Raw genomic sequence first — 26,736 nt, 5'->3', positions numbered from 1 at the left:
TTCGCCAGCAGTTTGATGTCGTTATTTATGAGGGATATGGGCCGATAACTCCCGCAGTGCTCCCTACCATTCAGTTAGGCCCGGGGCCACCCCTCTCCCCCTCCCCATCTATTCGGCCCACTGTCCTCGTGTTGTGGGGAAGCGTGGTAGTCCCGTACCCCCCCCTGGCCCCGTAGGCATACTTGCGGTAATGAAGCGGACAGAGGAAGGTGCCGCCAGACTCCGGGTTGATTGTCCACTGCCCCTGCGGCTCCACACGGACGGAGATGGAGGGTCAATTGTAAGTCCCAGGGTTGGAGTGGGGAGGCTCCGAGTGAGGGTGATGTTCAAAGCGTTGTGGATGCAGCAAAGAAAAAATAGAAGGTGAAAAAAGGCATACAAGTCCTCCCTTTCAAAGCTTGGTACATTTAGTCAGAATCCCAGGGAATGGCAGGGTTGGCGATTCATTTAGTTCTGTGTTCCCGCTGGTCTTATCGTCTGCATGCGGGGATTCCGCAGTCGTTGGGGTTTGGGACCCATGCCTTGGGGCCTAGGACCTTCTGTGTAGAATCTGAGCGGATTTGGCCAGATAAGCTTCTCCGGCGGCAGATGCAACTCCCGTTGGAGTGTCTCTAAGTCTTCTGCTCCCGTGACCATGAAGGGGCCTGAGGGTGTCGCTACTTGAAGGCCTGTGGGGAAGCACCATTGGTACCTTATGTTGGCGGTCTGCAACTGTCTGGTGAAAGGTTTCAGGGCTCGCCGGTACGCCAGAGTGGCAGGGGACAGGTCCGGGTATAGCTGGATTTCTGACCCTTCTAGCAACACCTTGTCCGCAGCCCGCACCTTGCGTAGGATCTCTTCCTTAAGCTGGAAACTCTCCATGCAGCAGATGATTTCTCTGGGGGGTCCCCCTGGGGGCCCTTGGGGTCTCAGGGCCCGGTGTGCTCTAATAAAGCCCATGTGCGTCAGTGGCGGCCTAGCTAGGAGCCTATTGAACAGCTCCAGCAATGTAATCTGCACTGGGACCTTGGTATCCAACTCCTCTGGGACCCCTCTTACCCGAATGTTCTGGTGTCTGCCCCTGTTATCGAGGTCCTCTATATGCAGGGCCATCTGTCTCATCACTGTGGTGTGGTGCTGCAGCATGTCTGTATTAGCAGCCTGTGCCACTGCCATGTGGTCACAGTCCGCTTCAATCTGTGTTACTCGTTGGTTGAGGCCTTGCATATCCTCTCTCAGTGCGTGGAGTTCCGCCGTGATCGAGGAGCGCAACTCAGCGTTGGCCGTCTTGAGATCGGTTTTCGTGGGTAAGTCTTTTAGCAGGGCCATCATGTCCGGTATCGCGGGGTCTCTCATCACCCGCATCTCGGGGGCCTGCTCTCCCGTTGGGGAACGCTGGGAGAAAATGTCCGACTCCGTGGAGTCATTTGAGGCCTGCGGATCCAGGTCCGCCTGTGCGAGCAGGTATCGCTTCATGGTCGGGGTCGGGGTTCCTTTTGGGGGATCCCCTGGTCGTTGGGCATGTGAGGCTCGATGAGTCTTCCCCATCACTGCGGTCAGAGTGCGGTTTAAACGAGGTTACGAGCCGAGCCAGCGGGGAGCTCAGGGATCAAGCTGCCATCTTCTCGGACCGCTAGGCCACGCCAGCGCCTAGATTTTTTGGTAGACATGTGCAATTCGTTTCGGTCCGAATTAAAATTTGCATTTAGGGCCCCCACCCACCGCTCAGGGGTGGGGGCCAGGGGGGAGGACATTAGGTCCCCCCCACTTATTCTTGTTTAGGGCCCCCACCCACCGCTCAGGGGTAAGGGCCAGGGGAGAGGATATTAGGTCCCTCCCAATTAGTGTTTATGGCCCCCACCCACCGCTCAGGGGTGGGGGCCGGGGGGGAGGACAATAGGTCCCCCCCCTTATTCTGGTTTAGGGACCCCACCCACCGCTCAGGGGTGGGAGCCAGGGGCTAGGACATTAGGTCCCCCCCAATTTGTATTTAGGGCCGCTCAGGGGTGGGGGCCGATGGGGAGGACAATAGGTCCTCCCCCCTTTTTTTACTTAAGGGCCCCCAGCTCAGGCTGCTCACTGTTTACTAGACATGCCCCTACTTGCGGTATAGCGAGTAGGGGCACAATTTACTAATACTAAGTAATTTTTACTAAGTATTAGTAAATTTGGCTGAAATTTAGGTCTTTCAGCCTTTTGGTAGATAACTCCCTAATACCGTGGGAATTAGGGAGTTATCTACCAAGCAGCTGCAAGAAAAGTCCCGAAATGCCGCAGTTCCGAAGTTCTGAAGTGCCAACGTTGCCGAAGTGCCTAAGATCCGAAGTGCCGAAGTCCCGAATTTCAGAATGCCGAACCGAGCCGAATATTTTCCCCATGCACATGCCTACTTTTTTACACAGATCGAGTGAGAAGTGACCAATGGAGGGAGCAGAAAGGAAGAATGTAAAAATTCTCTATTTATATAGTATAAGTTTAATAAATATATTCTATATAAATATTTTAATGCCCATCTTTTTTTACACATACTATTGGTTACTTCCTCTCACTTGATCTGTGAACCAAATGGCAGGTGAATATGAGTGTACTGCTAAATATATACGTAATTTCTATATTATCCATATATTATGCTGTATCTTTATTGGCGCATTCTTGTGCCATTCGTTCATTGCTTTGGACAAATCCCTAACTGAGCAACACAAAAAAAAATTTGGACAAATAGTTCCAAATGTTTTCTTTGTACACAAGTCTACTATACATGATTTTAACAATAACTGGAATATACATGTATGCGTGTATTAGTGTGTACATACATGTGTATGTGTCCAAAATACTAACATGACTGCAATGTGAGGGTTATATGGCATGGGCAATATTATTGCAATGTGCTAATATATACCATATAAACTAGTCAGCCACAACATCAGCCACAACATTTGTGCTATTTGTGCTATATGACTGTTCAACCATAACTACCCTTTCATATTAAATGCACCCACATTTATTATATGTCATTTTGTTCAGGTCTTTAATTTTACATTGAATATTAGATATGAAACATAATTAAATATGTATAAAATCTTTTAAAAAAGTGTGAGAAATTAAGAAAATGTGTTATTTTCTTAGTTCTGCATGGCATTTTAACTGTGAAAGTTATAATACTGTTAGCTTTTACTGCAATAAAATGCACATATTTGTATTCACCTCTACATGTGGGGTACTGAGACTTTGCTGAACACAAATATTAAAGTAATATAGTAATATAGTAATATATTAAAAAATATAGTTTCAGAACAGTAAAGCGTATCACAACAATAATATCATCAGTGAAAGTGCCATTTGTGTGTGAAAAATGCAACAAAATTTCATTTTCACTGACTATCATCGCTGTGATAGGTTTTACTGTTTTGAAACACTAATATTTGTGGTCAGCGAAGTCTCTTGAGTAAAAATACAGTGCTAGGAATTTAAATTGTCTGGACTTTCGGCCTGGGTTGTCAGGCAGGTCCCTCAAATTGCAATCAATAAAATCACTTAATTATGTAAAAATATTAAATAAATATGCACATAGAATTTAAATATATATACATATTTATATATTTGAAGTCTACATGTATATTTATGAAATTATTCATGTAATTATGTATATGGACATATGTATATTTCATATTATTTTTACTTATTTATTTATATATACATAGATATATATATATATATATATATATATATATATATATATATACACAATTTCATTCTAAGTGTATTTTGATATAAATATATATTAATATCAAAATACCATTAGAATAAAATTACATTTACCAAAACCATCCCTGTACCCATCCCATATACGCTTTCTTTGATGTACTAGTATTGAGAAATTTCAGCAAATGTAGTAAATAAACTTGTGAAAAAACTTTCTAATGATTAGTATAATAAAGCAAAGACGTCCATCAGACAAGAGAAAATATGAAAGCATAATATTTAAAGGGACACTATAGTCATCTGAACAACTAAAGCTTAATGTATTTGTTCAGGTGAGATCTATAGCTCCCTGCATGCAATCTAATGTAAACACTGTATTTTCAGAGAAAATACAGTGTTTACATTGATTGAGTGACGCCCACTGGACATATTCCTATCAGACGGCCACCAGAGGGACTTCCTATCATGTAGGGCCCTAAAAAGGCCCTGTACAAGTCAAACGTATTAAGATACGTCTGACGTGTGCAGGAGAGAGAAGGCACTGTGTGCACGCTTTCTCTCTCCAGCCTGTCAGCGGTAGTGCGCTCAGGACTTCAGAGGGCGGCATGAATGCCACCCTCTGAAGTATGTGCGCATGCGTGGTGAAGCCGCGCATGCGCACAAGGGAGCAATGACGCTTCCTGATTGCTCCCTGCTCGCGCCTGCCTATTTCGTCATTTTGATGAAATAGGGGGCGCGGCTTCACGAGGCTCCCGGCGCTGGAACCAGGTGAGTGAAGTCCTCTGCCTAAAGAGACCCTTTAAGAAAATAGTCAAATACACATAAAAAAAACATACAGTACGCAACATTAATTAAAATAAAACAAGAATATTTCTAGGTAGACATAAATATACCAGATAGAAGAAAAAAAAAAGAGATTAGGGAAGAGAAGGGGAGGGAAAATACTTAACTTATTTCTTTAAACAGTAAAATTAATCTACACCATCACCAAGGCAAGGCTAAACCCTAATTTTAATACAATACAAAAGACTTAATATTTGCAGCTTTAATGCTCAGAAACTATAACAAAGCAAGTATGAGAATGACGACAAAAATAACATGTGCGAATAGTGAACTCTTGCGACCAATCTGCAGTGGCCACAATTTTAGAAAGAGTTAAGTGAGAATAGAAGATAGTGGAAGAGTGAAACTTAGTATGCTGATGAAAGGCAAAAGAGGCACGCACGTTAGACATGGCAAAAAAAACAACAACCATATGACATAAAAGAGGAGCAAGTTTAGCGGAAAGTTGGCAAAGGCAAAACAAATCATTATCACCCATGATGGTAACATTTCTAGGAGTATATATTGAAAAAAGGGGGTTGAATCAAACATATGCAGATTAGAAGCCAGGAGATTGATGGACTCTTGTCAAAGAAAAAACACTCCGGAGAGGTAAGGGAACTGCCAATACAGCAGCACAAAATAAATTAATAATATGGTACTATATAGAAGAGAAAGAACATTAAGGACCACAACTGCAGGTGCCGTATACAGTCAAAATATTACTCTGATCCATACTCCTTCACCAAACCTGGAACTAACAGACACACAATCTGCCACTAATACTTCTCCATCTGTTATAAATACAAATCTAAAACCAAAATCTAAATTTTATCCTCCCAATTTTAAATCCGGTCCCTTAGAAGTTTTTGAAAAACTTGTTTTAAAAGAATTTAATAAAATTAAAAATCAAAAATCAGATAAATCTCAACTATAAAGAAAGACATGCCCTTAAGGAATTACAATCAGATGAAGAGATAATCATAACACCAGCGGATAAGGGAGGAGGCCTTGTTATCCTTTCAAAAGAAATGTACATAGAAGAAGCTTTCAGACAATTAAACGATACAAATGTTTATGAGAAACTAACCAAAGACCCTCAACCCTCAGATAAAAATTATTCTAAACAATTATCTAACCAAAGCAAGTAATCTTAATATTCTGAATAAACAAGAATACAATTATCTAAATAAAATGTATCCCAAGATCCTGGTTATTTATGTTTTACCCAAAATTCACAAAAATGAATCTTGTTCTCCGGTTCATCCTATCATTTCAGGAATTAACTCTATTTTATCTAATTTATCAGAATATATCGATATTTTACTCCAACCCTATGTAAAAAATATGAAATCTTATGTAAAGGACTCTATGTATCTTCTGCTGTTTTTAAAGAATTTGATCTGGCATCTAAATTATATTCTGGTGACTTGTGATGTCCAGTCCCTCTATACAATTATTCCAATCAAAAGGGATGTGAAGCAGTCACCAGAATATTAAGTAAAGAAAATAACATCCCAAAATCTTAAATTGATTTTATTCAAGAAGGCATAGAGATAATTTTAAATATTTTTTCTGTTTTTTAGATTTCTTTTATCTCCAAAAAAGAGGCACAGCGATGGGGACTAGGTTTTCCCCCAGCTATGCTAACCTATTTATGGCTGATCGGGAGACAGAAGCAGTGTGGCGGACAAACCTGGCCTCATATTTCCGCTATATAGATGATCTATTTTTTATTTGGAATGGATCCGAAAGTTCTCTTAACTAATTAAACATCTTAATGATTATGATAAAGGTATTGTTTTTAACTACTGAATACAGTAAAGAGGAAATCTATTTTTTAGACCTTAATATTTTTATTAAAGAGAATACTGTAAATACTAAGACTTTAAAAAAAAAAAAAAAAAAGGTTTGTACAAACACGGTCATTGACCAAAAGAGAGCTGCCACTATACCCCCTCGCTTGAGAGTGCCCCAAAGAGTCAGTTTTTAAGATAGAAAAGAAACTGTTCAAAACCAGAAGATTTTGATGAACAAACTATTTTAAGGAATACATGTTTAGATAAAAATTATTCAGAAGATAAATTAAGTGCAATTATAAAAAAAGTACAATTGAATGATAGGGACAGCCTCCTAACTTATAAAGACAAAAGTACAGACAAAAAGACCATACCATCTATTGCGATTATATTTGATTATAATAATAACAAAGTTATTAAAAAGATAACCCAAAAACACTGGCACATTTTACAACAAGATGATGTTCTTAATAAGATTATTCCCGAAAAGCCCAACATCATATTTAGAGTTGCTCCAAATTTTAAAACCCTTCTCACAAAATCTTTTACTAAAAATAAGCAATCTAAAATCTTGACTTTAACAGACATGAAAGGTTTTTTTTAAATGCAAAAAATGTATTGTGTGTAAAACCACCTAAGGGTTAGTTCCTAACAAAATACCCCATTTTAGGTCAAATGTCACCAACATATCCTATGACATAAAAGAACTTGTTACATGCAACTCAAAAAACGTAATTCACCTATTGGAGTGCCCTTGTGGCCTCCAATACGTAGGCATGACATCAAGAAATTTAAAAACAAGAATATCTGAACACTGTCGTAATATTAAAAACGGATATGAAAACCATACAGTTTCAAAACATTTCCTAACACATCACCAGAAAAATGCATGTAGTTTAAAATGTATAGGTATAAAAAAATGCACAATCCCATGGAGAGGAGGGGATATAAAAAATATTTTAGGTAGAAATGAAATGAAATGGGTTTTTAATCTGGACACTCTTACAAAAGGTTTAAATGCAGATTTGGATCTTTTTATTTTTTTCTGATCTTTAAAATCTATGCTTCAAATAACAAGCAAAGCTATTGTGTTTTTAATGTCCATATATGTTACAAAAGTTCTGTAACTGCTTTATCCAATATGTCTAAATCTATGTACATCACTCCATTCCTAACCCATTAAATCCACCCCTTTTCCTATTTCACATCTCTTTTTAGATTTTTCCTTAATTTTTTTTTAATTCTGCCCCCTTTTTGCTCATATAGGATTCCAATAATCATTTCCTTCTTTTTTTTTTATTTTTTTATTCTTGATTTCATTGCTGTTATTCAAACCACAGAGGTATATTTAAGAGCTAGTTGCTATCACTAAACCCTTTTCACTCCTCAGATCTAATAATTCTATCCATTTATTTTTCAAACCCCCTGACACCTCATACATCATTGAATCCATTCATACTATCCCCCTTTCTCACTTTCCTTAATTACTTAAATTCCATCTAACAAAGTTTATTTTTCCCATCCAATTCCCTTTTCAAAGATGGCCGCCCCCCCCCCCCCCTTCTCATCTCCGGCACATTACGGTCCGATCACTACATTTCCCATACCCCAAATACCCAGAGCATTAGAATCTCTCATCTATAATTGTGGTTTTACTAATCACTATATGTTTCACAAACCAATACATTTCCACTTTGCAATGTATCCCTTTTTTGCTGTCATAATTTGGGAATATATTACCTTTGCATATATATCATAGAATTTCAAAACTAAGTATAATATAACCTTTTATCAAGGTCCATAAGTTTCAGTGATATATATATATATATATATATATATATTGTTGCAAAAAACTGCCGCTCACCGGACTTGTAAAAATCCAAATTTTATTGAAAAAAGAGTTAAAAACGAGACCAACGTTTCAGTCCCCGCTCGGGACTTTCCTCAGGGTAACAGGACAATAAATACAATGGCAACATACCAACAATATATAGGTAAATCTAATTGGTAAAACTCACCCAGGTGCAGTAAAAACGTGTAGACCGTGTACTATAGCCCTTCCGGGTATGCGCGCGCACACCCGCTGAGGCTCCTCCCACTATACGTGCACGTGATACGTGCTGTGACGTGCCATTTGTCTATGGTTGCTAAGCAACATATTGTGTCCACAGTCTGCAAGCTGGGCGAAGGAACGGTGAAAGGTTTTAGACAGTGTGCTATCATACAAAGATACACCTTCTTGACACTAATGTGCCCAAAATCTATAACCTAAATAACACATAGTGTATAATCTTAAACATGTGTTGAAAATATATTTACAAAATCCAAGAAACAGTGTATGTTCCGCAATAGTGCAGAACTTAATTGTGAATGTGATGAATGACCACAAATATTTAGTGGTATATATGACCCAAGTGCCTTGTCAAAAATGTGTATACCGCTATGACACAGTTCACATTAATGAACAAAATCAATGAGCTCATAGTTATAAATATGTCCCTGTATAAATATCACCAGTGTGAATAACATACTTTACAATGTGGGGTATACTACCACTATATATAATGTTAGTGTTCATACTAATTATCGAAATAGATATCGAAATAGATGTGGAAACAATCTATGCCGGGTGAATACAATAAGTAAAAAAAAATATTAATACCTCATGGTACGTATCGCTCTGTATAATAAGAGCCATTACCCGAGTACACTAAACATCACAATACATAACTTTAAAATAATACACTCTAAAAATGATACAAGCTATAGGAGTTAAATAAATGCATAATATGGGATGTTTTCATTCAACCCTTTCGGAGCCATGGTTCCCAACTGATAAATCCAAAACGCTTCTTTTTGGAGCAGCATCCGACCCCTGTTACCACCCCTTTTAGGGCAAGGTACATGGTCTATACTCACAAATTTCAGTGAGGATAATGGATGTGCTTTCTCCAAGAAATGTTTGGCCACCGGTTTGTCAGATTGGCCATCACGATAGGCCAGCCTGATACTTGACCGGTGGCCACGTATGCGTTCACATATAGGGGTCTCCGTCTTACCCACGTAATAAAGCCCACATGGGCACATAAGCTTATAGATGACATAGGGTGTCTTGCAGGTAATGGTGTGCCTGATGTCATACGTCTTGTTGGTGTGAGGATGACAAAACTTCTTGGAAGGGATCATGTGTCCACAAGTAACACACCCCAGACAACGTACACAGCCACGTGTATTGGACTTCAATGCCTTCGTGTAACTACGCACTGGATCCGTGTGTACCAACATGTCACGTAGATTTCGGTTTCTTCTATAGCAGATCATTGGCTGTTCCTTGAAGATCTTTGGCAGAGAGTCATCTGTGGATACCATCTTCCAGTTGTCCTTGATTAGTGCCGTGACCTTATCCGCAGAGTTGTGGAAAGTCAATGGAAACACCATACGCTGTGAAGAGTGAGCCTTATCCTTACTCGGGGCTCTTCTGGCTTGGATGAGTGCTTCTTGTAGCACCCTATCTGCATAGCCTCTATTCTCAAACTTCTGGGTCATTGATTTCAATTGTATCTCTGCTGTCTCAGTATTTGAGTTGTTCCGTATAACCCTCTGATATTGCGCCTTGGGTATGGATTTTTTCAAAGCCCATGGGTGTGCACTCTGAGCGTGCAGTAGGGTGTTTCTGTCAGTTGGTTTTGAAAACAAGGTGTACTCAATTCCTTTAGTTCCATAAGACAGTTCCAAATCCAAATATTGGACTGCATATTCACTGATATTAGAGGTGAACCTAATCGGTGTAGGCAGCTGATTCAGTGTATCCACCATATTCTGGGCTTGTTCTGTCGTGCCGTCCCAAATTATAAGCAGATCATCAATGTAGCGGTAGTACCCCTTTATTGATCTTGCATATGGGGTTAGTATATGTTGTATTTCATACATATACATGTATGCATTCGCATATCTTGGTGCTACTGCCGATCCCATAGAGGTTCCCGCTGTTTGTAGGTACCACTTTTCTTCAAACCTGAAGTAGTTATTGCTCAAAATAAACAACAATAGCTCAAGTGCCGCTTCTATCGGGGGGCCTTGGTATAATGATGTGTTGCATAACACTTGCCGCATCGCCTCTACCCCTTCTGTGTGGGGGATGACTGTGTATAAATTGGATACATCCATAGTGATGAAAATCGGTGTTGTATCCTCAAACGTCAGCGCTTTAAGGTGTGTTAATAAAGACTGTGTGTCTTTGACACAAGTATACAAGGCTTCAACTGGATTCTTAAAGAGAAAATCAAGCCACTGTGCAATAGGTTCAAGTATGCCGTCAATGGCTGAAACGATGGGTCTCCCAGGTGGTCTCTGAGCATTTTTGTGTATTTTAGGAATACTGTATATTACCGGAGTGCGGGGATGGGTTTTGTTCAAGAACTGATATAATTCTGTATCTATATATCCGGCTCTTAGAGACATATCCAATATGTCTACCAGTTTCTTCTGTATTTCTGCCGTGGGATCTCCCTTTAGTTGGAAATACGTGTCACTGTCCATCAGCTGTCTTTTCAAGTCATCAGCGTAATGTCCGTAGTCCATAAGGACGATACCGCCTCCCTTATCCGCAGGGCGGATAACTATGGTGGAATCATACGTACCATGAGGTATAAATATTTTTTTTACTTATTGTATTCACCCGGCATAGATTGTTTCCACATCTATTTCGATATCTATTTCGATAATTAGTATGAACACTAACATTATATATAGTGGTAGTATACCCCACATTGTAAAGTATGTTATTCACACTGGTGATATTTATACAGGGACATATTTATAACTATGAGCTCATTGATTTTGTTCATTAATGTGAACTGTGTCATAGCGGTATACACATTTTTGACAAGGCACTTGGGTCATATATACCACTAAATATTTGTGGTCATTCATCACATTCACAATTAAGTTCTGCACTATTGCGGAACATACACTGTTTCTTGGATTTTGTAAATATATTTTCAACACATGTTTAAGATTATACACTATGTGTTATTTAGGTTATAGATTTTGGGCACATTAGTGTCAAGAAGGTGTATCTTTGTATGATAGCACACTGTCTAAAACCTTTCACCGTTCCTTCGCCCAGCTTGCAGACTGTGGACACAATATGTTGCTTAGCAACCATAGACAAATGGCATGTCACAGCACGTATCACGTGCACGTATAGTGGGAGGAGCCTCAGCGGGTGTGCGCGCGCATACCCGGAAGGGCTATAGTACACGGTCTACACGTTTTTACTGCACCTGGGTGAGTTTTACCAATTAGATTTACCTATATATTGTTGGTATGTTGCCATTGTATTTATTGTCCTGTTACCTTGAGGAAAGTCCCGAGCGGGGACTGAAACGTTGGTCTCGTTTTTAACTCTTTTTTCAATAAAATTTGGATTTTTACAAGTCCGGTGAGCGGCAGTTTTTTGCAACAATATTTCCATTGGAGTTCATGCCTGGCACCCGGCGCAGTGGATACATAATTAAGCGTGAGTGCGGGGGATTATCAAATGTTTTATATATATATATATAATTTTTTTTAAACGAGTCTTATTTGCATTGAATTTTGTCTAAATGTTTCTTAAATAAATAAAAAAAATGTAATTTTGGCGCCCAAATCCACAAATTTTATGTCATTAAGTCTCCTATATAAAGCCAAGCTGCCAGGTATACAGGGAGTGCAGAATTATTAGGCAAATGAGTATTTTGACCACATCATCCTCTTTATGCATGTTGTCTTACTCCAAGCTGTATAGGCTCGAAAGCCTACTACCAATTAAGCATATTAGGTGATGTGCATCTCTGTAATGAGAAGGGGTGTGGTCTAATGACATCAACACCCTATATCAGGTGTGCATAATTATTAGGCAACTTCCTTTCCTTTGGCAAAATGGTTCAAAAGAAGGACTTGACAGGCTCAGAAAAGTCAAAAATAGTGAGATATCTTGCAGAGGGATGCAGCACTCTTAAAATTGCAAAGCTTCTGAAGCGTGATCATCGAACAATCAAGCGTTTCATTCAAAATAGTCAACAGGGTCGCAAGAAGTGTGTGGAGAAACCAAGGCGCAAAATAACTGCCCATGAACTGAGAAAAGTCAAGCGTGCAGCTGCCAAGATGCAACTTGCCACCAGTTTGGCCATATTTCAGAGCTGCAACATGGCCAAGGTAAGAAAGGCTGAAAGACGACCACCACTGAACAAGACACACAAGCTGAAATGTCAAGACTGGGCCAAGAAATATCTCAAGACTGATTTTTCTAAGGTTTTATGGACTGATGAAATGAGAGTGAGTCTTGATGGGCCAGATGGATGGATTGGTAAAGGGCAGAGAGCTCCAGTCGGACTCAGACGCCAGCAAGGTGGAGGTGGAGTACTGGTTTGGGCTGGTATCATCAAAGATGAGCTTGTGGGGCCTTTTCTGGTTGAGGATGGAGTCAAGCTCAACTCCCAGTCCTACTGCCAGTTTCTGGAAGACACCTTCTTCAAGCAGTGGTACAGGAAGAAGTCTGCATCCTTCAAGAACATGATTTTCATGCAGGACAATGCTCCATCACACGCGTCCAAGTACTCCACAGCGTGGCTGGCAAGAAAGGGTATAAAAGAAGAAAATCTAATGGCATGGCCTCCTTGTTCACCTGATCTGAACCCCATTGAGAACCTGTGGTCCATCATCAAATGTGAGATTTACAAGGAGGGAAAACAGTACACCTCTCTGAACAGTGTCTGGGAGGCTGTGGTTGCTGCTGCACGCAATGTTGATGGTGAACAGATCAAAACACTGACAGAATCCATGGATGGCAGGCTTTTGAGTGTCCTTGCAAAGAAAGGTGGCTATATTGGTCACTGATTTGTTTTTGTTTTGTTTTTGAATGTCAGAAATGTATATTTGTGAATGTTGAGATGTTATATTGGTTTCACTGGTAAAAATAAATAATTGAAATGGATATATATTTGTTTTTTGTTAAGTTGCCTAATAATTATGCACAGTAATAGTCACCTGCACACACAGATATCCCCCTAAAATAGCTATAACTAAAAACAAACTAATAACTACTTCCAAAAATATTCAGCTTTGATATTAATGAGTTTTTTGGGTTCATTGAGAACATGGTTGTTGTTCAATAATAAAATTAATCCTCAAAAATACAACTTGCCTAATAATTCTGCACTCCCTGTATGTTTTATCTCACTTGAAGAAGCCTAAGAGGGCGAAACGCATTGTGATTTTATTAATATTTGTATAAATAAAAGTAAGATTTTTAGACTACCTATTTGCTTTGGGGCAGTCTTTTTATACTTTTATTTTTTATTTTATTTTATTTGTAGCTTGCACAACCTATTTTCTATACACATCAGGTCCATCATCAAAAGTATCCTAGGTGAGGATTGTTGCTGTTACCATAGAGGGGGTTTGTCTGCTCCCAAAATTGTAAGTACATTTCATCTTACTACTACTTATTTGCAAATATGGAGAGCACTATGGCCTTCTTTTTCTTTAATTGCATGTAAACTACACTACAACTACTGTTTGAGGGATATCCTACAAGTGGGGAGTTAAAATACCACTGTAAGCTGTTTTACCGATATGCCATTGATGTGTGAGACTTTTATAACCTCAAAAGGAAATTTTTATCTTTTACTTGGTACCTTTTTGCTTACTTACCACAATATTGTATTTATTTTAGCGCTACCTGTATCCTTTGTTCTGTTTATGGTAAGAAGACGTGGTGAAGAAATATCATAAGAAAATAAATGAAAAACAAATGTTAATAATATAACTGAAAGGGGAACACTCAATTATTTCCCTCAGTGGAAAATAATAATTAAGTTGAAAAATAGTGAAAAAAGAATGCATACCAGAATAGGAAAAAATATTTATATATTTATATATTTATGTGTGTGTGTGTGTGTGTATATATATATATATATATATATATATATATATATATATATATATATATATATATATATATATATGAATATATACATATAATTAAGAACAGTCTCCATAGTTGGTAAGAACTGTGCCAGAGCACTATAATAGATGTAATCGCTGATTGGGAGTTTGAGGGTATGCTCCTGGCACTGACTGAGCAGCAAGGTATTGCTCAATCAGGTGTTATCCAAAAGCTGGAGCAACAATTTCGTAATAACATAAACAACCATAAAACACTGCAAAGTATAATATGGGTCTTAAGGCTAAAAAACTTCAGTCAAATAATTACTCATTTTAGCAAACAATTACTAAGTTGGAAGAGGTAGATGAGTTAGAGAATATTTCCACACAACGTCCAATACTTTGTATATGCCTTTATAGCTTGTATTGTTAATTTGAAATTACCGTATATACTCGAGTATAAGCCGACCCGAATATAAGCCGAGGCCCCTAATTTTACCCCAAAAAACTGGGAAAACTTATTGACTCAAATATAAGACTAGGGTGGGAAATGCAGCAGCTACTGGTAAATTTCTAAATAAAATTAGATCCTAAAAAAATTATATTAATTGAATATTTATTTACAGTGTGTGTGTATAATGAATGCAGTGTGTGTGTGTGTGTGTGAGTGCAGTGTGTGTGTATGAGTGCAGTGTGTGTGTATGAGTGCAGTGTGTGTGTATTAGTGCAGTGTGTGTGTATGAGTGCAGTGTGTGTGAGTGCAGTGTGAGTGCAGTGTGTGTGAGTGCAGTGTGAGTGTATGAGTGCAGTGTGAGTGCAGTGTGTGTGTATGAGTGCAGTGTGTGTGTATGAGTGCAGTGTGTGAGTGCAGTGTGTGTGTATGAGTGCAGTGTGTGTGTATGAGTGCAGTGTGTGTGTGAGTGCAGTGTGTGAGTGCAGTGTGTGTGTATGAGTGCAGTGTGTGTGTATGAGTGCAGTGTGTGTATGAGTGCAGTGTGTGTATGAGTGCAGTGTGTGTGTATGAGTGCAGTGTGTGTGTATGAGTGCAGTGTGTGTGTATGAGTGCAGTGTGTGAGTGCAGTGTGTGTATGAATGCAGTGTGTGAGCGCAGTGTGTGTGTATGAGTGCAGTGTGTGAATGAGTGCAGTGTGTGAATGAGTGCAGTGTGTGAATGAGTGCAGTGTGTGAATGAGTGCAGTGTGTGTGTATGAGTGCAGTGTGTGTGTATGAGTGCAGTGTGTGTGTGAGTGCAGTGTGTGAGTGCAGTGTGACTCGAGTATAAGCCGAGTTGGGGTTTTTCAGCACAAAAAATGTGCTGAAAAACTCGGCTTATGCTCGAGTTTATACGGTACTTTGGTTAAAAGCTTTACTATAAGTGTTTGTTTGTCAGTCATACCTGGATATCCATTCTCTCCATTCTTTCCTTTCTCTCCTTTTGATCCTGGCACACCTGGGAAAACAAAGTGCACTGTGGTTAACAGAAATGCTTAGAATAAAATCTAACCTTGTGACACCCTCCCCTCTATCTGAATAAAAAACTCTCATAGTAACAATAAAATGTATACATTGTTTCAAGTTTGATGTGTAGGTATTATTATTATTATTATTATTATTATTATTATTATTATGATATGAGGTAGATTGATGAATGCAGCATTGTTACCTCACCTCCCACTAAAATGAGTATTTAATAAAGATATCCGCATATTGACTGTGTTGGAATTTCAGCAGAGTGAAAAGATATATTGAGATAAAATAGCAACTACTTTGTCACTTTTTGATGCTGGACAGAGCTACCGCTGTCAAGAAATGTCAACTCCCAAGCCATTACCAGTGATGGCTGCAGAGAAATTAGCTCTGTATTTGGAAGATTCCGTGTGCGTGAGAGAATGGCAGGGATGTTGGCTCCTGACAGCTGAAGTGTCGGGAGCAGATGAGTACCCGCTGGAAGAGAATGGAGGCGCAAGCATGGCACAGTTCATGTAAGTAGAGTTTACCTTTGTCTGATCCCTTCCACGGCCACTGAACTTTTTAGCTATGTAACTATGTAATATATATATATATATATATATATATATATATATATATATACACACACACACACACACCATAAAAGTTGTGGTGGGAAAAAAAGTGTGGATGAAAACCCCTTCCACCTGAAGTAAATGGATAGTTAAAGCGGCACTGTCATGCCGAATTCCGTTTTTTTTTTTAACCCCCCTCCCGCCTCCACTACATCCAATCGACCCCCTAGTCACCCCCAAATGCCCCTAAGCCCCCCACATTACCTATTTTTTATTCTTTATCTTCTGCCCCGATCTTTATTCAGGGCGCCGCCATCTTTGTGTGGGTAGGTGAAGTCCCTGTGGGACACGTCATCTACCCACACTACACAGACTGTAAGATTCCCGCACATGCCCAGTGAAACACCTGGACATGCGAACGGGAATTTCACCTATTCATTCATTCATCAGACAGACGAATGAATGAATAGAAAAAATCAAACGAACAAACTAACACCGAATATCAGTGTTCGTTTGTTTGTTCGGTTTATTACAAGGAGGGAGCTACCGGCGTGCAGCACCCTCCTTGCAATATGTAAAGACAGAAGCGGCAGGGAGCTCTGCTCCCCACCACTTCATTAGCCCCCCAGGTCCTCCCCTCACTCTATGGTTGTCAATATGACCCCCATAATAGCATAAGGGAGATTCAAATCTCCCCAATGCCCCTACTCGCTATACCGCTGCGAGTGGCTGCTCACTGTAAAAAAAAAAAGGGTAATAAGGGGGGTGGGGGGGACCTACTGTCCTCCCCCGCCGGCCCCCACCCATGGACGGCGGGTAGGGGCCATAATGGGAATGAGGGGGGGGGGACCTACTGTCCTCCCCCCAGGCCCCCACCCCTGGGCGGCGGGTGGGGGCCATAATAGTAATAAGGGGGGGGAGGGGGACCTACTGTCCTCCCCCCCGGCCCCCACCCCTGGGCGGCGGGTGGGGGCCATAATAGTAATAAGGGGGGGGACCTACTGTCCTCCACCCCCCGGCCCCCACCCCTGGGCGGCGGGTGGGGGCCATAATAGTAATAGGGGGGGGGACCTACTGTCCTCCCCCCCCAGCCCCCACCCCTGGGCGGCGGGTGGGGGCCATAATAGTAATAAGGGGGGGGGACCTACTGTCCTCCACCCCCCGGCCCCCACCCCTGGGCGGCGGGTGGGGGCCATAATAGTAATAAGGGGGGGACCTACTGTCCTCCACCCCCCGGCTCCCACCCCTGGGCGGCGGGTGGGGGCCATAATAGTAATAAGGGGGGGACACCTACTGTCCTCCACCCCCCGGCCCCCACCCCTGGGCGGCGGGTGGGGGCCATAATAGTAATGGGGGGGGGACCTACTGTCCTCCCCCCCCAGCCCCCACCCCTGGGCGGCGGGTGGGGGCCATAATAGTAATAAGGGGGGGGACCAACTGTCCTCCACCCCCCGGCCCCCACCCCTGGGCGGCGGGTGGGGGCCATAATAGTAATAAGGGGGGGACCTACTGTCCTCCACCCCCCGGCTCCCACCCCTGGGCGGCGGGTGGGGGCCATAATAGTAATAAGGGGGGGACACCTACTGTCCTCCACCCCCCGGCCCCCACCCCTGGGCGGCGGGTGGGGGCCATAATAGTAATGGGGGGGGACCTACTGTCCTCCCCCCCGGCCCCCACCCCTGAGCGGCGGGTGGGGGCCATAATAGTAATAGGGGGGGGGGCCTACTGTCCTCCACCCCTCGGCCCCCACCCCTGGGCGGCGGGTGGGGGCCATAATAGTAATAGGGGGGGGACCTACTGTCCTCCACCCCCTGGCCCCCACCCTTGGGCGGCGGGTGGATAATGGGGGGGGAACCTACTGTCCTCCCCCCGGCCCCCACCCTTGGGCGGCGGGTGGATAATGGGGGGGACCTACTGTCCTCCCCCTGCCCCCACACCTGGGCGGCGGGTGGGGGCACTAAGTAAATTCCCCCCCATCATGGTGACTAGGGGTGCCCAAGCCCCTAGTCACCCACCCCCCACCCAAATAAAAATGCCCCTACCTACCCCCCTCACCCTTAAAAAATAGTGAAGGGGGAATAAAATTGCTAACCTGTAAAGTAAAATTAAACTTACCATTCGACGTCTTCTTTTTTCTAAAATCTTCATTTTTCAGACCCAAAAAAGGCCAAATAAAAAACCATCATAGCCGTCGAACTAAAAATAAAAGAAAAAACCCGAGCGCAAAAAAAAATAATCCATCTTCACCCATGGAGGGCTCCGTGCAGACTGAGCTCCGCAGGGCGGGTCAAGGCTTATAAAGCCTTGCCCCGCCCTGCAATTAGGCTAAGAACACTCTGATTGGTGGGTTTAAGCCAATCAGAGTGCTCTTTGTCATTTTACAAGCGTGGGAAAGTTCTTTGGAATTTTCCCACGCTTGTAAAATGACACAGAGCACTGTGATTGGATGGATTTCAAGACATCCAATCACAGCGCTCTGTGTCATTTTACAAGCGTGGGAAAGTTCTTTGGAACTTTCCCACGCTTGTAAAATGACACAGAGCACTGTGATTGGATGGATTTCAAGACATCCAATCACAGCGCTCTGTGTCATTTTACAAGCGTGGGAAAATTCCAAAGAACTTTCCCACCCTTGTAAAATGACACAGAGCACTGTGATTGGATGGATTTCAAGCCATCCAATCACAGTGCTCTGTGTCATTTTACAAGCGTGGGAAAATTCCAAAGAACTTTCCCACGCTTGTAAAATGACAAAGAGCACTCTGATTGGCTTAAACCCACCAATCAGAGTGTTCTTAGCCTAATTGCAGGGCGGGGCAAGGCTTTATAAGCCTTCCCCCGCCCTGCGGAGCTCAGTCTGCGCGGAGCCCTCCATGGGTGAAGATGGATTATTTTTTTGTGCGCTCGGGTTTTTTCTTTTTCGTCGGGTTTTTTTTTTGCGCTTGGGTTTTTTATTTTATTTTTAGTTCGACGGCTATGATGGTTTTTTATTTGGCCTTTTTTGTGGCTGAAAAATGAAGATTTTAGAAAAAAGAAGACGTCGAATGGTAAGTTTAATTTTACTTTACAGGTTAGCAATTTTATTCCCCCTCACTATTTTTTAGGGGGAGGGGGGTAGGTAGGGGCATTTTTTATTTGGGTGGGGGTGGGTGACTAGGGGCTTGGGGACCCCTAGTCACCTTGATGGGGGGGGGATTTACTTAGTGCCCCCACCCGCCGCCCAGGGGTGGGGGTGGGGGGAGGACAGTAGGTCCCCCACATTATCGTTATAGCCCCCACCCGCCGCCCAGGGGTGGGGGCCGGGGGAGGGGAGGACAGTAGGTTCCCCCCCCCCTTATTACCATGATGGCCCCCACCCGCCGCCCTGGGGTGGGGGCCGGGGGGGTAGTAGGTTGTCCCCCCCCTTATTACTATGATGGCCCCCACCCGCCGCCCAGGGGTGGGGGCCGGGGGGGAGGACAGTAGGTCACCCCCCCTCTTATTACCATTATGGCCCCCACCCGCCGGCCAGGGGTGGGGGCCGGGGGGGAGGACAGTAGGTCCCCCCCCCACTACTATTATGGCCCCCACCCGCCGCCCAGGGGTGGGGGTCGGGGGGGAGGACAGTAGGTCCCCCCCCTTTATTACCATTATGGCCCCCACCCGCCGCCCAGGGGTGGGGGCCGGGGGTGGACAGTAGGCCCCCCGTACTACTATTATGGCCCCCACCCGCCGCCCAGGGGTGGGGGCCGGGGGGGGGGAGGACAGTAGGTCCCCCCCTCATTATCCTTATGGCCCCCACCCACCGCTCAGGGGTGGGGCCGGGGGGGGGGAACAATAGGTCTCCCTCCCTTATTTTACTTTACGGCCCCCACCCGTTCTTTTAGGGGTGGGGGGCAATATTTTTATTTTTATTTTTTTTACAGTGAGCAGCCACAGGCTGCTCACTGCTTACTAGACATGCCCCTACTCGCGGTATAGCGAGTAGGGGCATATTATTTACTAATACCAAGTCATTTTTACTTAGTGTTAGTAAATGTGGCTGAAAGACCAGTTTAGGTCTTTCAGCCTTTTAGTAGATAGCTCCCTGATACCGTGGGAATTAGGGAGTTATCTACTAAGCGGCTGCAAGATGCAGCCACAGCAATGAATAGGATCAGAGTTTCATTCATTAGAATGAAATTCCGATACGATCAAAGTACCGAATTGCATCCTAGCACCAATGGAGAAACAGTGCTCATTCTGTTAGGATGCAATTCGGCAGTTTTGCCGGCGTTCTGTCTAAGTGACAGGACGTTCGGCAATACTGACAGGAAGCATTGTGGGAACAGGGAGGAAAGCTAGGGATCATGGGAAAATTGTTCTGACCAGCGGAAATGAAGCACACTTTGCTCCTCCGCTGGTCTGAGCTGGTCAAGCGGAGGAATCCTCCATAAGACAAAGAGTCCCTACTTTGTCTTATGATTTTAAAGAAAACTAAAGAAGACAGGAAGAAATGAATAACAGATCCCGAGAGAGGGGGAGAAGAGGAAGAGATTGAGGAAAGGTAAGTTCGGCATGACAGTGCCGCTTTAATACATTGCTAAACATGTAAATCTCACTTTAACAGTGCTCTTACTACTGCTCCTCTTCCTTAGTTGTGTTTCAAAGCTGCTGTATACAGCAGGCACATACTCCAGTGGAATTATGAGGCAGAAATTTGGTTCTTTGTTGAGCTCATTTCCATATGCCTACCCAGAATCCCTTGCAGAAGTGAGAGCACTGTTAAAGTGAGATTTCTGTGGGAAAAGCAAATCTTATGGCTTGACTGGTGTGTGTATTTGTGTATATATATAATAAATACTGGAACGAGAGACAAAGAGAGGGTTACAGATTCCAGTTCAGATTCAAACTGGATTTAGATGCCTGCATTATTAGAGAAGCACCAAAACATAAGGGAACAAGGTTGCCAGAATGACGTCATGCTTTTGTTATTTTGGAGATAATACAGGCCATAGGTGGATCATTCCATGTCAATCATGACACAGACTCATGACACTAGAATGATGCACACCGTCACTTTGTGTCAGGGTACCTGAAGTCTCTACCTCGGAGGAGGTTAGACTTCCCGACGGCCGTTCTCTCAGGGGGGCTGATTCATCCAATCCTCACAGCTCTCATAGTCATTCTCACGCCGGCCGCGATAGCCCCGCTTCCTTTTATGACACGACGCTCAGGAGCCGACGTCATCACGGCAATCACATCCCGACCTGTCAATCTAGTTCGGAACAACGAATCAGGGCGTGGCAAGGGCGGAGTCATCAATTAAAGAACCAGGGTATAAAAGAGGGATGTGTGTAATGGTTCATTGCCCTGTCGTGGTTCTAGTTTGTCTGGTTCCTCAGTGCTCTTATGTCTATTGTTCTATTTGGTTTTGACTCGGCTTGTACTATCGTTCCTGTTTACCTCTCGTGTCCTTTGACCTCGGCTTGTCTCTCGCTTACCTGTTCTCTCGTTCCCTCGACCTCGGCTTGTCTCTGACCATTCTTTGCTTTCTCCTTACGTTAGTCCGCCCATTCTAAGGTCCGGTATACGTACATCTCTCCTGTTCGTACTCTGCGTGTTGGATCCCTGTCCCGATCCTGACATTACGACAGGGCCATGGATCCTGCAGGTACAAACGCTCAGCTTGGTTCTCCTGACTCGAGGTTTGAAGCCATGGACCATAGAATGGACCAAATGGCCCTAGCGCTGCAAGCATTACTATCCCATCCGAGTAATCAAGCAGAGGAGATGCGTACTCCATCCATCTCTCTTGCTAACACAGGCCTAGAGGTAGCCACAGTGGGAACTTCCTCCCATGTTACTTCCCCTTTACGGTATGGCGGTTCTCCGGATACATGTCGAGGTTTCCTAAACCAGATAGGAATTCATTTTGAATTACAACCCCGCGCCTACCCTACTGACAGGGCAAAGGTTGGATTCATAATCTCGCTACTCATTGACAAAGCTCTTAGATGGGCTAACCCTTTGTGGGAAAATGATAATCCAGTAGTCTATAACTATAATGCGTTTATTACTACGTTTAGGAGGACTTTTGATCCCCCAGGGAGAAAGGTCAGTGCAGCTAGATTACCATTACGTCTTAGACAGCATAGTCTAACCCTTGTGGATTATGCGCTAGAGTTCAGATCCTTGGCGGCAGTGGTCAAGTGGAATGAACAAGCCTATATGGACGTATTTATGAATGGATTATCAGATGCGATCTTAGACGAGGTTGCCACAAGGGATCTTCCTGAAAATTTAGAGGAATTAATTTCATTTATTTCTCGTATAGATGAACGCATGAGACAGAGGCAGAACACTCGTGATAATGGTTATAGACCTTCCTTAAGACTAACTCCCGCATTTCAGAATTCTGAATCTACTATTCTAGCTCTGCCAGAACCTATGCAGATTGGTAACACTCACCTTTCAGAGAATGAAAGGCAATATAGGAGAAGGGAGGGTCGGTGTATGTATTGTGGAGTAGGAGGTCACCTACGCCTAAATTGCCCTAACCGTCCGGGAAACGCTCGCACCTAAGTTTCTCCAGAGGACAGGCCTTGGGTGTTTCTATTTTGTCCTCTACATATGATTACAGGGATCATAGGTTCTTTAACTTGGGAAAAGGGAGTACTTAAAGCTATGGCATTAATAGATTCCGGAGCAGCTGAAAGCTTTATTGATCAAACCTTTGTCAAGAACCACTCTATCCCATCTCAGTTAAAGGAGACCCCCTTGGCCGTTGAGGCCATAGATGGTAGACCTTTATCAGATCCTGTTATTTCTCGTGAAACTTTACCAGTTAAGTTAACCGTTGGTATTTTACACGAGGAAGAGATTTCTCTCATGCTTATCTCATCCCCTTCAGTTCCTTTAGTTTTGGGGTATCCCTGGCTTAAAAAAGCATAACCCTACTATTGATTGGGAACAAGGTGAAATAGTCTCTTGGGGTCAGGGTTGCCAGAAAGGTTGTGTACAGAAAGTCTCACCATTGTGCGTAGTGGACACACCTAGTGACTCTAACAAGCCCACAGATTTACAGATACCTTCCCAGTACCAGGATTTAAAGGCAGTCTTTGATAAGAGGAAGGCTGATACTTTACCCCCACACAAGTCCTTTGATTGTAAGATTAATCTCCTACCTGGTACTATGCCTCCGAGGAGAACTTAGTCTTAGAGGAGTACATTCAGGAGAATCTAGACAAAGGCTTTATTAGGAGATCCTCTTCTCCAGCCGGAGCCGGTTTCTTTTTTGTAGATAAAAAAGACGGCACACTACGGCCTTGCATTGATTATCGGGGCTTGAACAAGATAACAATCAGAAATGCTTATCCGATTCCCCTAATTACTGAACTATTTGATCGCCTGAAAGGTTCTAAGATTTTTACCAAGTTAGATCTGAGGGGTGCTTATAACTTGGTGAGAGTTCAGCAGGGGGATGAATGGAAAACGGCTTTCAATACCCGGTATGGCCACTATGAGTACACGGTAATGCCCTTCGGGCTTTGCAATGCCCCTGCTGTATTCCAGGACTTGATCAATGAGGTCCTTAGGGAATTTCAACATGAATGTGTTATAGTTTATTTGGATGATATACTAATACACTCTAAAGAACCTGAGATTCATCACAAACAAGTCAGAAGGGTATTGCATAAACTCCTACAGCATGGGTTGTACTGCAAATTGGAGAAGTGTAGCTTTGACCAATCTCAGGTAAACTTTCTTGGTTACGTTATTTCTGGAGAGGGGTTTAAGATGGACCCTGTTAAACTCCAATCTATCTTGGATTGGCCATTGCCCAAGGGACTCAAGGCCATTCAGAGGTTTATCGGATTCTCGAATTACTATAGGCGCTTCATTAAGGGGTACTCGTCTATTATTGCTCCTATTACCAACATGACTAAACAGGGTGCTGATACTAAGACATGGTCTCCGGAGGCGCTTGTTGCTTTCAGTACTCTCAAAGAACAGTTTGCCTCAGCACCGATATTAGTTCATCCAGACACATCTTTGCCTTTCTTACTCGAGGTAGACGCCTCAGAGACAGGTGTAGGCGCTATTCTGTCCCAAAGGTTAAGTTTGAATAAACCACTGCATCCATGTGGTTTTTTTTTCCAGTAAATTGTCTGGGCCTGAGAGCAGGTATGATATTGGTGACAGGGAACTGTTAGCGGTAATTATGGCTTTAACCCCTTAAGGACACATGACGTGTGTGACACGTCATGATTCCATTTTATTCCAGAAGTTTGGTCCTTAAGGGGTTAAAGGAGTGGAGACATTTGTTGGAAGGGACTTTACACCCGGTTACTATTTTGACGGATCACAAGAATTTGTCATATATAGGTGAAGCCAAGCGATTGTCTGCCAGGCAGGCTCGTTGGTCTTTGTTCCTTACTCATTTCAACTATGTGCTCACTTATAGACCTGGTTCTAAGAATTCTAAGGCCGATGCATTATCCCGCCAACATGAACCTTCTACTATGCCTGATATGGTTTTTTCTTCTATTGTTCCCAAGCGTAATATTATTGCCAGCACTAGCATCAAGATTCACTCTCCGTTGCTGAATGAGATCAAGAAGTTACAACATCTGGCACCCGGACCTATTCCGGGGGACCGTTACTTTGTTCCTCCTAAACTCCAACTGGAACTTATGCAGTGTTTTCATAACAGTAAATTTGCCGGACATCCTGGCATACGCAAGTCATGTTCTCTGATTTCTAAAGATTTCTGGTGGCCTTCGTTACGTAAGGATCTTAAGGAATTCGTCGGGGCATGTGATGTCTGTCTGAGGACTAAACAACCTCATACGCTTCCATGTGGGCTTTTGCACCCCCTAGAAATTCCTGAGAAACCATGGTCTTGTCTGGCTATGGACTTCATCGTTGATTTACCGGTTTCCAAAAAACATACGGTTATCCTCACAGTAATTGACAGGTTTACCAAAATGGCTCATTTTGTACCTCTGCTCAAATTGCCCTCTTCTCCCAAATTGGCTGAAATTTTCGCGAGGGAGATTTTTCGTTTACATGGGATTCCTTCTGAAATCGTTTCTGATAGAGGTTCCCAATTTGTTTCCCGGTTTTGGAGATCCTTCTGTTCTCAGCTTGGTATCAAATTAAATTTTTCCTCTGCCTATCATCCCCAGTCCAATGGGGCTGCCGAACGCACCAACCAAAAGGTTGAACAGTTCTTGCGTTGTTTTGTTTCTGAACACCAGGACGATTGGGTCGGTCTGATTCCTTGGGCGGAGTTTGTGCACAACAACAGTGTTTGCGATTCTACTCGTTCTAGCCCCTTTTTCATGAATTATGGCTTTCATCCTTCCGTTCTTCCGTCGGCCTCCCCCTCCCAGGGGATACCGTCGGTTGATATTCATGTTGCCAATCTGAGAAAGTTGTGGGATCAGACTCGACAAATCCTTATTCATAATTCCATGGTGTCCAAACGACACGCTGACAAACGCAGAAGGGTGGCTCCTGTGTTCTCTCCGGGTGATAGGGTATGGTTGAGTACCAGAAACATCCGCTTGAAAGTTCCTTCCATGAAATTTGCTCCTCGTTACATTGGCCCTTACAGGGTTCTGTCTCGTATAAATCCTGTTGCATATCGTCTGGCTCTTCCGCCTGCCTTACGCATCCCGAACTCCTTTCATGTTTCTTTATTGAAGCCTTTGGTGTGTAACAGATTTTCCTCCACTGTGCCTTCCCCTCGTTCTGTCCAGGTTGAGGGTCAGGAGGAGTATGAGATCAATTCCATCCTCGATTCTCGGATTTCTCGGGGGAGGGTGCAATATCTTGTTGACTGGAAAGGATATGGTCCTGAGGAAAGGTCTTGGGTGGTCCAGGAAGATGTGCATGCTCCTCGCCTCCTCAGGGCTTTTCATGCTCGCTTTCCGTCTCACCCTGGTTCCTTCCGCCCGGTGGGCATTTCTGAGGGGGGGGGGGTACTGTCAGGGTACCTGAAGTCTCTACCTCGGAGGAGGTTAGACTTCCCGACGGCCGTTCTCTCAGGGGGGCTGATTCATCCAATCCTCACAGCTCTCATAGTCATTCTCACGCCGGCCGCGATAGCCCCGCTTCCTTTTATGACACGACGCTCAGGAGCCGACGTCATCACGGCAATCACATCCCGACCTGTCAATCTAGTTCGGAACAACAAATCAGGGCTCGGCAAGGGCGGAGTCATCAATTAAAGAACCAGGGTATAAAAGAGGGATGTGTGTAATGGTTCATTGCCCTGTCGTGGTTCTAGCTTGTCTGGTTCCTCAGTGCTCTTATGTCTATTGTTCTATTTGGTTTTGACTCGGCTTGTACTATCGTTCCTGTTTACCTCTCGTGTCCTTTGACCTCGGCTTGTCTCTCGCTTACCTGTTCTCTCGTTCCCTCGACCTCGGCTTGTCTCTGACCATTCTTTGCTTTCTCCTTACGTTAGTCCGGCCATTCTAAGGTCCGGTATACGTACATCTCTCCTGTTCGTA

The 26,736-nt window shown here is 43.3% G+C and overlaps 1 protein-coding gene across 3 annotated transcripts in view; it reads right to left on the bottom strand.

Annotated features, from left to right (window-relative positions):
• Positions 1 to 26,736, bottom strand: part of LOC134575711 (acetylcholinesterase collagenic tail peptide-like) — a 102,631-nt gene that overhangs the window by 31,695 nt on the left and 44,200 nt on the right. For 2 of the 3 annotated variants that reach the window (XM_063435083.1, XM_063435084.1), the window contains exon 4: positions 15,628 to 15,681. The exons of the other annotated variant lie outside the window; for it this stretch is intronic. In XM_063435083.1, coding sequence (XP_063291153.1) covers positions 15,628 to 15,681 — 54 coding nt within the window. The remainder of the gene's footprint in view (positions 1 to 15,627; positions 15,682 to 26,736) is intronic. 3 annotated transcript variants of the gene reach the window in all.

The sequence above is a fragment of the Pelobates fuscus genome, chromosome 10, assembly GCF_036172605.1.
Source record: "Pelobates fuscus isolate aPelFus1 chromosome 10, aPelFus1.pri, whole genome shotgun sequence".
NCBI classification, from domain to species: Eukaryota; Metazoa; Chordata; class Amphibia; order Anura; family Pelobatidae; genus Pelobates; species Pelobates fuscus.
This window is presented reverse-complemented; position numbering and strand designations above follow the sequence as displayed.